The 16539-nt window shown below is 42.0% G+C and overlaps 1 protein-coding gene across 1 annotated transcript in view; it reads right to left on the bottom strand.

Annotated features, from left to right (window-relative positions):
* Positions 1 to 16325, bottom strand: part of CACUL1 (CDK2 associated cullin domain 1) — a 71481-nt gene extending 55156 nt beyond the window's left edge. The window contains exon 1 of the mRNA XM_003904317.4: positions 15477 to 16325. Within this exon, the coding sequence (XP_003904366.1) occupies positions 15477 to 15843 (367 nt within the window). The 5' untranslated portion in view covers positions 15844 to 16325. The remainder of the gene's footprint in view (positions 1 to 15476) is intronic.
* Positions 16326 to 16539: the final 214 nt, after the last annotated feature.

The raw sequence follows: 16539 nt of genomic DNA, 5'->3' as shown, positions 1-16539 counted from the left end.
ATTATGCTTATCTGTCAGTAACAATCCAATAAATCTGGCTGAATGTTCCAGCAAAATGTTCTGCTCCCTCCAGCACAGGGGGACGACTGAACTCTTCCAAGTGTCGGACTCAGAGCAGTTGAAGGCCAAGAACATAACCTGAGGAATGGAAGGGAAGCTCTTGTAGATAAAGGAGAGGAATGGTCATAAAAAGTGTAAGAAGTAAAAATCATACAGAAATATTTTTAAACAGAAAAAACTTTATCAGGATAAGAAAATATTTTTGTATAGTTGTACTGTGTTTTTATTTTAAGCTAAGTGTTATTACAGAGGAGCCAAAAAGTTTAAAACTTAAAAGGTTTATAAAGTAAAAAAGTTACAGGAAGCTAAGGTTGATTTATTATTATCATTATTTATTTATTTTTTTTTTTTGAGACAGCGTCTCTCACTCTGTCGCCCAGGCTGGAGTACAGTGGCGCAATCTCAGCTCACTGCAACCTCTGCCTCTGGGGCTCAAGTGATCCTCCCATCTCAACCTCCAGAGTAGCTGGGACTACAGGCAAGTGTCACCACACCCAGCTAATTTCTGGTTTTTTTTTTTTTTTGGTAGAGATGAGGTTTTGCCATGTTCCCCAGGGTGGTCTCAAACTCCTGGGCTCAAGTGATCTGCCTGCCTCAGCCTCCCAAAGTGCTGGGATGACAGACGTGAGCCATAGCATCTGGCCAGAGCAATTTTTACATAAATTTAGTAAAACCTAAGTGTACAGTGTTTTTAAAAAGTCTAGAGCAATATACATAAAGGGCTTCACATTCACTCATCCCACTCACCCACACAACTTCCAGTCTTGCAAGCTCCAATCATGATAGGTGCCATATATAAGTGTACCATTTTTTTACCTTTTATACCATGCTTTTACTGTACCTTTTCTATGTTTAAATACACGAATACCATTATGTTACAGTTGCATACAGTATTCAGTACAGTAGCATGCTGTACATATCGTACAGGTTTGTAGCCTAAAAGCGATAGACTATATCCTATATAGCCCAAAGGTGTAGTGGGCTATACTACCTAGGTTTGTGTAAGTATACCCCATGATGTTCCCACAGTATGCAAAATCGCCTAACAAAACAATTCTCAGAATGTATCCCTGTTGTTAAGCAAAGCATAACTGTACTTTATCCTTTTCCTTATTAGGAGGGGAAAAAAACTTGTACCGTCTACTCAGGTATATTTTGATTTGCCAGTACAAGAGGGCAGCAATTGTCTCTAAAGTAAGTTAAAGCCTTTTGAAAGTTGTGTGCTTCAGGTATTTGTTTGGGAAGTTTCTAAGCTTTAGGGTTTATGGTTTATATAATTCAGTTTAAACACTATGGACAATTTAAAATGTCTACTGTGATCAAGAGTTAGTCATTCCTCATTGTATGGTTACATTCACGTAAACAACCAGATGACACTGATGTCTTATTTTCATTTCATCTAAGTTCCCATTAACATACTCTTTTAACGGTTCTGTGCCCCCCACCCCGTAACAAGACAACATTTTGGTCCAGATAAGCCTTGTAACATACAAGCTGTATAAAACCTCCTTTGCCTTGCTTCAAATGAAGTGCCTTGTCCCCCAAAACACTGTAAAACTTGTAAAGCAAACACACGGTTACCGTTTTACTGCTTAGAAATCTACACAATTTTCAATTAGAGGAAATGTAATAAAATACTAGAAACTTCCTTCATCACTATCTTTAAAAAAAAAAAAAAAAAAAGCCTAGCTGTTGTAGCCTACCAGCACATTGAGATCTATGTTCCTTTAGAATAGTTACTGTACAACACTGGTTCTACCATTACAACATCCATAGGAGCCTGTGACACAGTTCCTAAAATGGACATGTTACGACATACATACACATACAAAAAGTTCAAGAGCTATCAAGACATCCAATTTGGCTCCAACTCCACCTAATCCAAAATCTCATAAAATTCAAAGTACTCAAAATTCAAAACAGAAAAGTATTTGCCCAACTGAGATTACATAGGTGTAAACTATGCTAATTGCAGGTTTACCACAGTTTTAAAATTTAATGGTGTCTTCCAAGATTTAAGTAAGTCAATCTCTCTTTGGCATTAAAAGCCCAGTAGAGTCTGAACCTTGAAGCAGTAGCCTGAGGCAGGTGCTGAGGTGGACACCAATGGTGGATAAACAAACCTTGCCCTGTAGGCCCCTGAAAAGGTCAGGACTTGAGGACAGAATACTATGAAAAGGCATTTTTGGAAATGGGTGGGAGATGCAGTACAAAAGTTTGCAGACTAAACAGTAAAAAGAAAAGAGGAGGATTATTCTGTGGAGAAACTGAGACACAAAGGGTTAGGACTCTGAGACCTAGAAACATGCGGGTCAGGACTGTGAGGGAGTGAGAAGCACAGAGCTGGCAGATTAAGCAGAAGTCAGCATAAGAAATGCTCAAACATCTAGCCCCACTCCTTTCATTCCAGAATGCTATGCGCCAGGAAAAAGATGCTTTACTTCCCCCTCCACCTATCCACTCTGCCATTCTCTCAGAGTGGAAGATCCTTCTCTAGAGAAACTAAGTCCCAGAGAAAAGACATTCACATACTAATATTTGGCAGTTCCTCAACAAAATAGCAGCCCTGCATTCAATCAGCCTAACAAACATGAAGCCCAACACTTCAACCTGACAAGGCTCATTATAAACACAGAGCTAGCAATTATCTTTTTTCACTTTTAAATATAGATAGACAACTAAGAATCACGAAAGATTTGTAGAAAGTCTCCGACAAGAGATCAAAACAAAATTTGAAAAGCTAAAAACAAAGATAATCCAGAGAATAGAACTTGTTTAAAAACTATAATTACTACATTCAGAAAGGTAAGATAAAAATTAGAAACCGTGTCATAAAAAACAAGCAATCCAAGCGCTCTTTTTTTTTTTTTTTTTTTTGGAGACAGAGTCTCGCTCTGTCGCCCAGGCTGGAGAGCAGTGGCGCGATCTCCGCTCACTGCAAGCTCCGCCTCCCGGGTTCACGCCATTCTCCTGCCTCAGCCTCCAGAGTAGCTGGGAGTACAGCCACGTGCCACCACAACTGGATAATTTTTTGTATTTTAAGTAGAGACGGGGTTTCACCGTGTTAGCCAGGATGGTCTCCATCTCCTGACCTTGTGATCCACCCACCTCGGCCTCCCAAAGTGCCGGGATTAGCGGCGTGAGCCACCGCGCCCAGCCCCAAGTGCTCTTAAAAAAAAAAAAAAAGGCCGAGCGCGGTGGCTCACGCCTGTAATCCCAGCACTTTGGGAGGCCAAGGCGTGTGGATCACGAGGTCAGGAGATCGAGACCATCCTGGCTAACTCAGTGAAACCCCATCTCTACTAAAAATACAAAAAAAATTAGCCGGGTATGGTGGCGGGCGCCTGTAGTCCCAGCTCCTCGGGAGGCTGAGGCAGGAGAATGGCGTGAACTCGGAAGACGGAGCTTGCAGTGAGCCGAGATTGCTCCACTGCACTCCATCCAGGGCGACAGAGGGAGACTCCGTCTCAAAAAAAAAAAAAGTCAGTGTTAAAAATACAACATCAAGAAAATCTCCCACAGCTTTATGAGAAAGGGGATGTAGCAAAATATGGTTAACAGACTTAGAAGATCAAAACAGAAATTCAACATTTGACTACCAATAATTCCAGAGAAAACAGAATAAAGAAAACGTAAAGGGAGAGAAATATTAACACATTAATATTTTTTAAATCTCAGAAATTTTCTCAAGGGGAAAAAACGAATGGCACTTGACTTCTCCATTGTAATATGCGTGCTTAAAGTTAATGAAGCAATACTTTTAAGATGCCAAGGAAAAGTTATTTTCTGTTAAGAATTCTATACCCAAACTATCAATCAAGTGTGAAAACAGCATTTTTAGATATGCCAAGACCTGAAACTTTATCCACACACTCTCAGGAAATGACTAGAAGATATGCTCTATACACATACTTGGAAATTCATCAATAAAAATGAAGACGAAGAAGCAATCATTCCAAGTATCTGGGAAGTCCCTGAGTGGCAACTATGCACTGACCCTAAGCAATAAACAGAAACAAGAGGACTAAGCTTCACAGACAGACAAAAACAAAAGCTGATTTGTTCGAGCATTTCAAAAACACCAGTGCCAGGTACATGGTGAATCAAACGAAGCTGTTGAGAAGTTTTAAGAGTTAAGTTCGGTTGGGTGCGGTGGCTCATGCCTGTAATCCCAGCGCTTTGGGAAGCTGAGGCAGGTGGATCACCTGAGGTCAGGAGTTCGAGACCAGCCTGGCCAACATGGTGAAACCCCGTCTTTACTAAAAATACAAAAAAAATTAGCTGGGTGTGGTGGTATGCACCTGTAATCCCAGCTACTGAGGAGACTGAGGTGGGAGGATCGCTTGAACCTGGGAGGCGGAGGTTGCAGTGATCTGAGATCACACCACTGCACTCCAGCCTGGGTGACAGAGCAAGACTCCATCTTAAAAAAAAAAAAAAAAAAAGAGTAAGTTCAACAATAATTATGCCAATACAAATAAGGCAACTAACAACATTCTATGTAAAATAAAATGTAAACTGAGTACACTTTAGGCCCTTCAGTAAATATTTACATAGCTATAATGTAAATATGGCTTACTGATTAAACCACAAATTGTGGCCGGGTGCAATGGCTCACATCTGTAATTCCAGCACTTTGGGAAGCCAATGCAGGCAGATGGCTTGAGATTAGGAGTTCAAGACCAGCCTGGCTAACATGGCAAAACTCCATCTCTACTAAAAATGCAAAAACTAGCCGGGCATGGTGGCACATGACTGTAATCCCAGCTACTCAGGAAGCTGAGGCACCAGATTTTCTTGAACCCAGGTGGCAGAGGCTACAGTGAGCCGAGATCACACCACTGCACTCCATCTCTACCAAAAATACAAACAATTAGCTGGGTGTAGTGGCAGGCGCCTGTAGTCCCAGCTATTCAGGAGGCTGAGGCAGGAGAATGGGGTGAACCTGGGAGGCAGAGCTTGCAATAAGACAAGATCACGCCACTGCACTCCAGCCTGGGTGACAGTGCAAGACTCCATCTCAAAAAAAAAAAAAACAAAACAAAAAACAAAACAAAACAAAACAGAACTGTGATAGTAAAAGAACTAGAAAGGTAAGGTATGTTAGAGGTATAAAAGAATTAAATCCTGGAAGTCAATAGACAATATAAGAATGATAAATTAAGCAGTAATAATATCACCACATTGAAATGTGTGGCTAATACCAGAAGAAACAGCTAAATGAATCGTAATTAAATGACTGACTTTGAGTAACAGGTCTAGGAATGGGAAGGGGTAGGGAAAGGAACCACTGATTTTCATTATGTGTCTTTTTGCATAATTTGAGTTTTAAAATTATAAACCTGTATTATTTTAATAAGAGCAAAGTACTGTTTTTGTTTTTTAAGTACAAAGGGTCTGGTGAATCTCAAATCCTCAGAAATGGAAAAGCAAAATCTATTGAAATTAAATTTTTGTTTCAGGATAAATTTTGTTTCATAGTATCTCCAATATTCTAAGGCAAAGGAAATGAGAAAACTCAGAATTTACCAACTGCCTCTGGACCTCTCTACCTGACTGTTCCATAGACACCTTAAAAGAGACAGACAGATACACACACACACAAACCCTCACTTCACACCTTTACTCCTTCACATCTGGGTCAAAGGCACTGACAGCTACCCGTCATCCAAACCAGCAATCTTTAATCTTCATCTTCCTTCCCTCACCCCCCAAATTTTGTAGATTCTAGTCCCTAAATATCTCCAAATTGAAACCTAAACCTCCTGTCTTGTAAAATTTTATTCGTTCAAGTCTTCATCTTTGTCTAGACTACAGAAATTCTAACACCCCTAACTAGCCTCTAGGCCTTCATTCTCTCTCCGCTCTAAATTAAGACACTAAAGCAAATTTCTCCCTTGAAACCTCCCATTACTACAGAAGAAAATCCTTCCTCTAACACGGTCCTTCACTATCTAGCCTTTTCTATCTATCCATGTTTAATTTGTGCCACTCTCTCCTCATACTCTGTATTCCAAAAATAATTTCAATTCTGGGTCTTTGGCACCGGCTGCCCCTCTGCAAGGAAGTCTCTTCCAGTCCAGCTTCCCCATCCCCACCCCCATCCTCCTGGCCAACTTCTATTCATTTTTATAAAGACTCTCTTTCCTGAATGCTACCAAATACATAACTCTTTTATAGCATTTAATCATAATGTATCATAATTATCTTTCTGTCATCTCCCACATTAAACTGTGTCTCTTCATTACCAGAGGCTAAAATATTACTTTGGCATACAATAAATACTTAATAAAATGCCATTCAGATGATGAATCAGCATACCTGCAACTACATATTACAGATCTATTCAACTTTATCTATAGAGGTTAATAACCAAATGTCCACAGAAGCAGGAAGAAAAATGAAAAGCCAGTTTGCCCTGTCAAGACATACCATAAAAGGATATCAACAATCAACTTTTACATAGTGCTTAACAGTTTACAATGTGAATACATATGGTCTATGGTTTACAGAGTTTACAGTAAATAAACAGTATTCAATTTCTTTAGAGATTTGGGACTGGGCCTTAAGTAAACATTAAAATGGCTTTCTCTTACAGTTTCATCAATGTCATTTTATATGATGCAGGTCAAAAAATAGCAAGACAAGATCTCCAATAAGATCCTGAAGTTTGGCCGGGAACAGTGGTTCACTCCTGTAATCCCAGCACAAACGGGGCCAGTTTGGTGGAGCACGATCAATCTGAAAACCCTGACCTCATGAAACCCTGCTTACACACCCCTCCTTCCCAACATGAGACTAACTTTACTTGATTGAAGACCTTGCCATATTATTACCTGAAACCTCACAAAAAAGATTCTCTCTCTAAGCAGAACTCACTGTCTCTAGATCTCTAACTAGAATCAGATTTCCCAAGGGAATAAGTACCAACCCTCAATAAATAGGAGACAGCTTACATTCCAAAAGAACTATAAGACTTTAATACATTATACAGCAGAAATCTGGGAATACATGTGGGAATGGATTCGGAAGGTGCTAAATAATGAAGACAAAACTTTAGATGAGACAAGTCATTAAAAGGAATGCACTTACTAAAGATTCTTTTTTCACTATACTACTTCAAGAAGCTGGGTACAGTTCTAACAGTTTGCTTGGTTAACTGAAACCTGGACTGTCAGCCTGCATTAAAAACACTTGGAACTCTCACTGATTAAGAGCAGGATTAACAGCAGATTAGATACTGAAAAAGAAAACATCAGTTAGCGTGAAGACATAGCATTAAAATTTATCCAAACTAAAGCACAGAGAGTAAAAAAAATAAAAATAAAAATCTTTACGAAAATGAACAGAAAGAACCTCAGTGACACATGGTACAATAATAAGTGATATAACATATGTGTAACTAGTGGCAGGGGGGTTCTGACAAAAAATAATGAATAATTTTCCGAATTTGACAAATTCTAAAACCCCACAAATTCAAAAAATAAACATCAAAAAGAACATAAAAAATTGCTGAAAACTTAAGATTAAGTAAAAATTTTTAAAGGACCCAGAGAAAAAAGGGACATAAATAGAGAGAAACAAAGATAAGACTATAAAGACATTTATTAAAGAAACAATAAGGCCGGGTGCAGTGGCTCACCTGAGATCAGGAGTTTGAGACCAGCCTGGCCAACATGGTGAAACCCTGTCTCTACTAAAAATACAAACATTAGCCGGGCATGGTGGCATATGACTGTAATCCCAGCTATTCAGGAAGCTGAGGCACCAGATTTTCTTGAACCCAGGAGGCAGAGGCTACAGTGAGCCAAGATCACACCACTGCACTCCAGCCTGGGAGATAGAGTGAGTCTCTGTCTCAAAATTAAAAATTTTTTTTAAACTGTGATAGTGGCCAGGCACCGTGGCTCACGCCTATAATCCCAGCACTTTGGGAGGCTGAGGCGGGTGGATTACGAGGTCAGGAGATCGAACCATCCTGGCTAACACGGTGAAACCCCATTTCTACTAAACATACAAAAAATTAACTGGGCATGGTGGCGTGTGCCTGTAGTCCTAGCTACTCAGGAGGCTGAGGAAGGAGAATCGCTTCAGCCCGGGAGGTGGAGGTTGCAGTGAGCTGAGATCGCGCCACTGCACTCCAGCCTGGGCAACGAGAGCTACATTCCGTCTCAAAAAAAAAAAAAAAAAGAAAAGAAAAGAAAAAAGAAACAATGCAGGTCAGAAGACAATGGAAAGACATCTTGACATCTTTAAAGTGCTTATAGAAGAAAAAAAAAAGGCTGTATAGCTAGAATTCTACATCCAGCAAATATCCTTAGAAAATGAAGATAAAATAAAGATTTCTGCAAACAAAAGCTGAATAAATTGAAGGCCAACAGAACTACATTATAAGAAATATTAAAGAACTACATTATAAAAAATATTAAAAATATAAGAAAAAAATGTATAATATAACTACATTATAAAAATATTTTCTTCCCTAAAGAGGGAAGAAAAATAAGAGGTGGAAACTTCCATCTACACAAAGGAAAGAAGAGGGACAGATATGGCAACTATCTGGGTAAATACAAAAGATTTACACTCCAGTTTATTGTTATTTCAAAGAAATCTCAGTATGATTCCATTCATATGAAATATCTGGAGACTGGGCAAGGTGGCTCATGTCTATAATCCTAGCACTTCGGGAGGCTGAGGCGGGCGGATTACTTGAGGTCAGGAGTTCGAGACCAGCGTTGCCAACACGGCAGAAATCCCATCTCTACTAAAAATACAAAGTTAGCCGGGCATGGTGGTGCATGCCTGTAGTCCCAGCTACTCGGGAGGCTGGGGCAGGAGAATCACTTGAGCCCGGGAGGTGGAGGTTGCAGTGAGCTGAGATCACACCACTGCACTCCACCCTGGGCAACAAGAGCGAAATTCCGTCTCAAAACAAAAACAAAAACAAAACACACACACAATGATCTGGAACAGGTAAACCCATAGAGACAGAAAGCAAACTGGTGGATGCCAGGGGCAGGGAGAAGTGAGGAAATGGGACTAATTGCTTAACGGGCATGGAATGTTATTTTGGGTTGATGAAAATGTTTTGGAACTAGATAGACAGAGGTAGTTGCACAACACTGGGCATGTACTAAATACCACTGAATTACTCACTTTAAAATAATTAATTGTGTGTTACATAAATTTCATTCCAACTTTTTTTGGGGGGCCGGGATGGGAACAGATTCTCGTCATGCTGCCCAGGTTGGAATGCAATGGTGCGATCTCAGCTCACTGCAACCATCACCTCCTGTGTTCAAGCAATTCTCCTGCCTCAGCCTCCTGAGTAGCTGGGATTATAGGCGTGCACCACTATAACCAGCAAATTTTTGTATTTTTAGTACAGACGGGGTTTCACCACGTTGGCCAGGCTGGTCTTGAACTCCTGACCACGTGATTCACCCACCTCAGCCTCCCACAGTGCTGAGATTACAGGCATGAGCCACCATGCCTGGCTTATTCCAACTTTTAAAAAAAGATAAATGACTGTTTTGAGCAAAATTAATGACAGTGTATTTGGGGAATTATGACATATATTAAAGTAAAATGTACAACAATAGCATAAAGGACAAGAGTGGATAAATGGAAGTATACTGCTATTAGGTTTTTACATTATAAGTAGTCTAATACTGTTTAAAGGTAGACTGTTATAAGTAAAACTTTCATAATCATAAATCCTAGAGTAACCCCCAAAGAGCAAAACAACCATCCTAATAAGCCAAACTGGAGACAAAACTGAATCATAAAAATAACAAAAAAGAAGACAGGAAACGGGCTGGGCACAGTGGCTCACGCCTGTAATCCTAGCACTTTGGGAGGCCAAAGTGCGCGGATCACCTGAGGTCAGGAATTCAAGACCAGCCTGGCCAACATGGCAAAACCTCATCTCTACTAAAAATACAAAAATTAGCTGGGTGTGTTGGTGCAGGGCTGTAATCCCAGCTACTCGGGAGGCTGAGGCAGGAGAATCACTTGAACCAGGGAGGCAGAGGTTGCAGTGAACTGAGATCGTGCCACTGCACTCCAGCCTGGCCACAGAGCGAGACTCCATCTCCAAAAAAAAAAAAAAGACAGGAAAAGAGGAAGATTTTTAAAATAACAGATGGACAAAGAGTAAACAAAAGTGCAAGACAGTATGATTTAAACCCTACCATATTGGTAACTACATTAAACACAATGGTAGCAGAGGTTGTCAGACTGGATTTTAAAAAAGCAAGATCCAACCATATGCTGTGTACAAGAAATGTACTTTACACAAATAAAAGCAAAATGATGGTAAATACACTATGCAAACAACAATCCTTTAAAAAAACCCTAGAATGCCTACAAGTAAAAGTAGTCTTTAGGGTAAGGAATATTAACAAGGATAAAGACAGACATTCCATCATGATAAACAGTCAATTCATCAAGAAGATATTCAACAATCCTAAATATGATGGACTAAGTAAGATTAATGAAACAGAACTGACGCCCATACATACATGATCAGTTATTTCTGACAAAGTTGCCTCAGTAAGAAAAGGATAGTCTTTTCAACAAATAGTACCAACACAATTAGATATCCATATGTAAAAAAGGAGCCTCAATCCTTATCTCACACTATAAAGATATCAACTCGTAATTCAGATCACAGACCTAAACATAAAAGCTAAAACCATAAAACTGCTTGAAAAAATACAGAAAATATCTTGACTTTGGGGCAGACAAATATTTCTTAGGATACAAAAAGCAACAGCCAGAAAAGAAAAAATTGACAGTTTAGACATCATCAAAATTAAAAAACAGCTACTCTTCAGAGGACACCATTAAGGAAAAAAAAAGACAAGCCAGAGAGAGAAAACAGTAATAATACATGCCTGACAAAACTTGTATCCAAAACTTACAGTGAATTCTTTACATACATTAAGACAAACAACAAAAGATGTGAGCCGATGCTCACAAACAAAATTATAACGCAAGCAAATGATCACATGAAAAAGCCAACGGCACATGTAAAAGAGAAATGCAAAGTAAACACACAAAGAGATACTACACTTATCCTCTAGAACAGGGGTCCCCAACCCCAGGTCGTGGGAACCGGTCGGTGGCCTGAAAGGAACCAGGCCACACAGCAGGAGGTGAGCTGTGGGCCGGTGAGCATTACCACCTGGGCTCCGCCTCCTGTCAGATCAGTGCAGGAATTAAATTCTCAAAGGAGCGCCAACCCTATAACGCAAGGGATCTAGGTTGCACGCTCCTTATGAGACTCTAAGATATGATGATCTGAGGTGGAACAGTTTCATCCCCAAACCATCCCCCAGTCCACAGAAAAATCGTCTCTTCCACGAAACTGGTCCCTGGTGGGGACCAATGCTCTAGAAAGGCTAAACTTTAAAAGACTGACAATACCAAGAATGCAGAACCTAACCAGCACAAGTGCCAATTAAGTAAGTGGAGCAACTGGAGCTGTCATATACAGCTGATGGGAGTGTAAAATGGTGCTACCACCCTAAAGAATTGTTTGGCAGTTTCTCATAAAGTTTATGTTAATAACATATAAGCAAGGAATTCCACTTGTATGAAACCTTTACCCACATCAAACCTTGTACATGGTTGTTTACAGCAGCTGTGTTCATAACAGCCAAAACCAGAGACCACCTAAATGATCAAACTAATGACCAACAAATTAATGATCTTTTGGTAAATCAAAAAAAAATACAAAAAAAAAAACCTACTTTGGGATATCCAAAAAAAAAAAAATACTACTCCTCAGCCAGAAAAAAGAATAAGTTACTGACATATGTGAGAACATGGAAGAATCTCAAGAACAGAATAAGAAGGAACAAGTCAAGCACAAAACAATACACATTGTATGATTTCATTTATATGAAATCCTACAGTGACACAAAGCAGATCAGTAGGAATGCCTGGGCTGGGGGAAGCAGGCAGGGTTAACTGACTGCAAAGAGACATAGAGAAGGCGGAGCATGGTAGTTTACAACTGTAATCCCAGCACTCTGGGAGTCCGAGTCATGTGGATCACTTGAGGTCAGGAGTTCGAGACTAGCCTGGTCAACATGGTGAAACCCCATCCCTACTAAAAACACAAAAATTAGCTAGGCATGGTGCTGTGTGCCTGTAATCCCAGCTGCTCGGGAGGCTGAGGTGGGAGAATCACTTGAACCCGGGAGCCGGAGATTGCAGTGAGCCAAGATTGTGCCACAGCACTCCAGCCTGGGCGACAGAGTGATATGCTGTCTCAAAAGAAAAAAAAAAGAGAGAGAGAGAGACATAGGGAAGTATTTCAGGGTGACAGAACTGTTATCTTGGTTGTTGTGGTGGTTACCAATGGACAGTCCTCCATGGGCCACACGCACTCCCACATGTCTTACTGAGTATGCCAGGAATGCAAGGCCACGACCAATCACTCTTGAACCTGGGCCATTCTGTACCTGGTAACCTTGAAAGACGAGATAACATCTCCCCCTAGACAAAGAGCAGATTTGCTACTGCTTTCTATAAAAGTAGTGGATTCCCCAAGTTTGATGTTCTTCAGCTGCAACACAAAACCACTGAGAGAGCATCCATCTTGGCCATAGCATGTCACCTTCTTGGGACTTGGGGCAAGGGAGAACCTATGCAAATACAGCAATTATCATGCTGTGTGCTACGGTAAGAAAAATAAATTCCTTCATCTCTCACCCAGGAGTCCCCCAGCTTATGTCAGCAGCGCCCAGTAATACAAGTAGAGAATTCTAAATCCAAAAATCCAAAATCTGAAACTTTTTGAGCACCAATATGACGCTTAAAGGAAATGTCCATTGGAAAATTTTGGATTTTGAATTTGGGATGCTCAATCATTTAGTATAATGCAAATATTCCAAAATCCAAAAAAAATCTGAAATCCCAAACACTTGTGGTCCCAAGCATTTCGGATGAGGGATAGTCAACCTTTAATTGTAATAGGCTACCTTTTAGCTATTAGTAGGGTAAAATCAAACTCCACGCCAGACGGTAACATGGGTTAAAATGCATTAGACTGCACACCTAAAATGGGTACACTCTATTGAACAGAAGAGAAGGAGAAGAGGTGTGGAGGAAGAAAATGGACACAAAGGAAAAAGAGGAGAGGAAAAGGAAGAAGAGTCAGGAAGAGGTGGTCAGAATAGAAATGCCTTAGTAGGTGGAGAAATGAGTCCAGACATATGAAGAAAGGAATATGAATTTGTCATGTTCTAACCCACTCTTACTCCCTAAACTGTGCTCTGAGAAGGTCCTTCACCAACTGAGAAATATATAAATAATTAAATATAATTACTGAAAAAAATGCTGTGGTGGTTGTCCCTTGTAATTCTGGGTTAAAGATGGGCAATACTGCCATTAAAAGGGGTTCCCTGATTTCAGTGGAATAGTTGTACTTCCAGAGCGACAAAGTAGACGTTAAATCACGCTTACATCTCTAGGATTAACTCTATGGATCACGACTGTTAACACACTGTTGGATTTGATGAGCTAGTATTTTTTTGCAGTATTTTCATTTCTATCTAAGTAAAACAGACCTATAATTTTCTCTTCTTACACGTCCTTATCTGTTTTAGAATCAAGATTTCACAAGCCTCATAAAATGAACTTGGTGTTTTTTCTCACCATTTTCCAGGACAACTTGCAAAAAGAATTAAGTGTTAAAGTCTGATGGAACTCATCACAGTATCTGGATCCTGAGCTTCTAAAAAGGGAGATCTTTACCATTTCAGTTTATTAGTTCAAGATATTTCTTCTGATACCAATTTTCACATTTAATAGTTTTCTAAGAATTCTGTCATTTAGGCTTTCAAATTTACCAGCCTAAGTTCATAACGTTCTTTTTTTTATCTGATATTTGTAGTTATTTTCCATTTTTCATTTATTGGCATCTTTTTTTCTTGTCGATTTTATCAGAGGTCTGCCTAGCTTACTAAACTTTTCACAAAAATAATCTTTTGGTGTGACAAATCCTTTTGTTCTCAATTATACTGATTTCTGTTCCTAACTTTATGCTTTTTTTTTTTTTTTTTTTTTTGAACTCTTCAAATGAACTTTACTAAAGCAAGCTTCCTTCATGACTCAGGTGAAGTCATTCTGCCACTCTACAGAAGGTCTGGTTCCACAACACAGCCTTCAACACACAAACTATACAATACAAACATGATTATCATGAATAAGGAGACAAAGCGTATATAAATTTTACCAAACCTACATATCAATGTCTTTGACTAAGGCAGTATCTTGAGGCAAATAAAATTACACGCTGTTCCCACACACAGTGTGTAAGATTCCGACTATCTGCATCAAGGCAAATATTTTCTCTGCACAGCTAACTGGACAAGTACAGCTTGATAAAATTAGTGGCTAGAAATGAACTCTTCAGTTGCTTACCAGATGCCATTCAAAACTTGCAGTTAATAATAGGAGAGAAAAACCTGGCTGTGATGGTCACATCTCATTTTCAACATCCTATCACCACCACCACCACCACCACCACACACACACACACACACACACACCCCAAAGTAAAAGCACATTCTTTTCCTAGCTATGGAAGCATACATACATCCTGGTCAGAGGCAGTTTCGGATTACAAAACAGATTTTGGTCTTAAATCTTTCTGCTTGCAATTGAGCGTTAAGACAGATCACTAACATAAAGTTCAACATGCAACCTAATCTTGGGTTTGGACACAAGACATAACCCATCCTGAAAGGTTTATTCTTATGAGTGTAAGCTCTGAAGAGTGATTTTATGCATTATTAGCTTCAAAACAATGTCGGAGCTGCCACCGCGTAGGAAAGTAACTCACACATTACCCTAGCAGGATGCAAAGGTGTAACACAGAAGAGGAGGAACGAGGCGTAGATATAGGTCAACTTTCAAAGTCCTGACTTGTTTAACACGGCCTAGCCAAAAGCACAAGAACACAAGTTGCCAGGTTTCTTTTTTCTCTCTGGCTGCAAAAGACTGAAGGCCTTTCCCTAACGAGACTCAGGCAGCCTTATTTTCCCCTCACTTTGAGGGTGAAACTTCAAGAGAAGACGGGTGCGAAAAGCGGTTCCCAATGTTGAGAGACTGCCAGTTGTGATAGGGCTCGCGTTGGTAGAACTTGGGGCTCCGTGTGTACCAGGCTGCCTCTCTAGACCAGGTAATTCAAGAAGCCAGGGCCGCTCAGGCGCTGGCCGCAGACACCAAATGAGGGGGAGGGGACGGTGAGGGGGAGGGAGGCACGGAGGCGAAGGGGGACGGGAGAAGAGGAAAGACCGAGGCCTGAAACAAAGGAAGCGGGGCTTTCTCCAAGAGGGGGTGGATACGGCGTCCGAGTGAGGTGGAGAAAAGCCAAGGCTGCTGGGAAAGGCTGGACTCACAGAACTTGGAGGTGGAGGTGTTGATGTTGATGGTGGAGCTGGCGGTGGGGGCGGGGGCCGCCTTGGCCACGGCGGCGGCCGCGTCGCAGCTCTTCAACATCATGATCACCCCATTAGCCTCAGGCGGTGGCGGCGGTCCCATCGGGAGCCCCTCCTTGGGGCCTTTCCTGTCCACGGAGACCGCGGGCACCGCCAGCAGCTGCCCCCCTGGAGGCTCTCGGGCAGGGGCCGGGATCGAAGAGGGGGGCGGTGGGGGTGGCAGGGGCTGCCGGAAGCCGTCCACCGCAGCCTCCCAGTTGTTGTGGTTCTGGTCGTCCATCATCGCCTCGTAGCTGCCCCCCTCCTCCTCTTCCATGCTTTCCTCCATCCTGCTGGCCCCCGGCACCCGCCCGCCTCACAGGCACCTGTCGCCCGTCTCAACCCCGGGCCAGCGGGCACCGCTGCCTCCCCGAGCTCACATCGCCGGGGGCAGGAATGGGCGCAGCGGAGAGGGCTGCGGTGCGCAGGGTCTCTTGCTCTCCACGGGGCCGACTAGCTTGGAGACGCGGCTGACGGCGGTGGGCGCTCCGGGGCTCTAGGCTGGGAGAGGCAGCCGTAAAGCAGCGGCGCTCCTCACGACATTTTACAGCGGCTTCCAACAGGCAGTTGGAAAGGGCAGCTGGGGGCGCGGCCAGGAGGGCACGTGGTGCGAGGGACTGGCCGCAAGAAAGCAGAGCCAAAAGGGGCGGGAGCTGTGAGTCACTCCCACGCAACAGGGCAGAGGTTCGCCCCGCCTCGGCTGGCAGGGAACTGACAAGGGAGGCGCGACGGGTCCTGACGGGTGTTCGCCGGCCCCGCCCCCGGCCAGGCCTCACGTGACAAAGGTGTTTGTCTTGCGCACGCGCGGTCGCAATCTGGTTACCATGACTACGATGAGCCGGCCGGCTCCTGAGGACGCGCGGAGCGATCTTGGCAGTAGCTGTGGACTGGCCAGACTTACCGGAGGTGTTTTTCTCGCGTCCTCCAAATCTACCGGGCCTTCGCACCTCTGAGTGTCTGAGAGCCCCGGCTTTTGCTTGGGACG

This window comes from Papio anubis, chromosome 11, assembly GCF_008728515.1.
Source record: "Papio anubis isolate 15944 chromosome 11, Panubis1.0, whole genome shotgun sequence".
In the NCBI taxonomy this organism is placed as follows: domain Eukaryota; kingdom Metazoa; phylum Chordata; class Mammalia; order Primates; family Cercopithecidae; genus Papio; species Papio anubis.
Note: the sequence above shows the minus strand (reverse complement) of the source record. Positions and strands in the feature narration are given on the sequence as shown.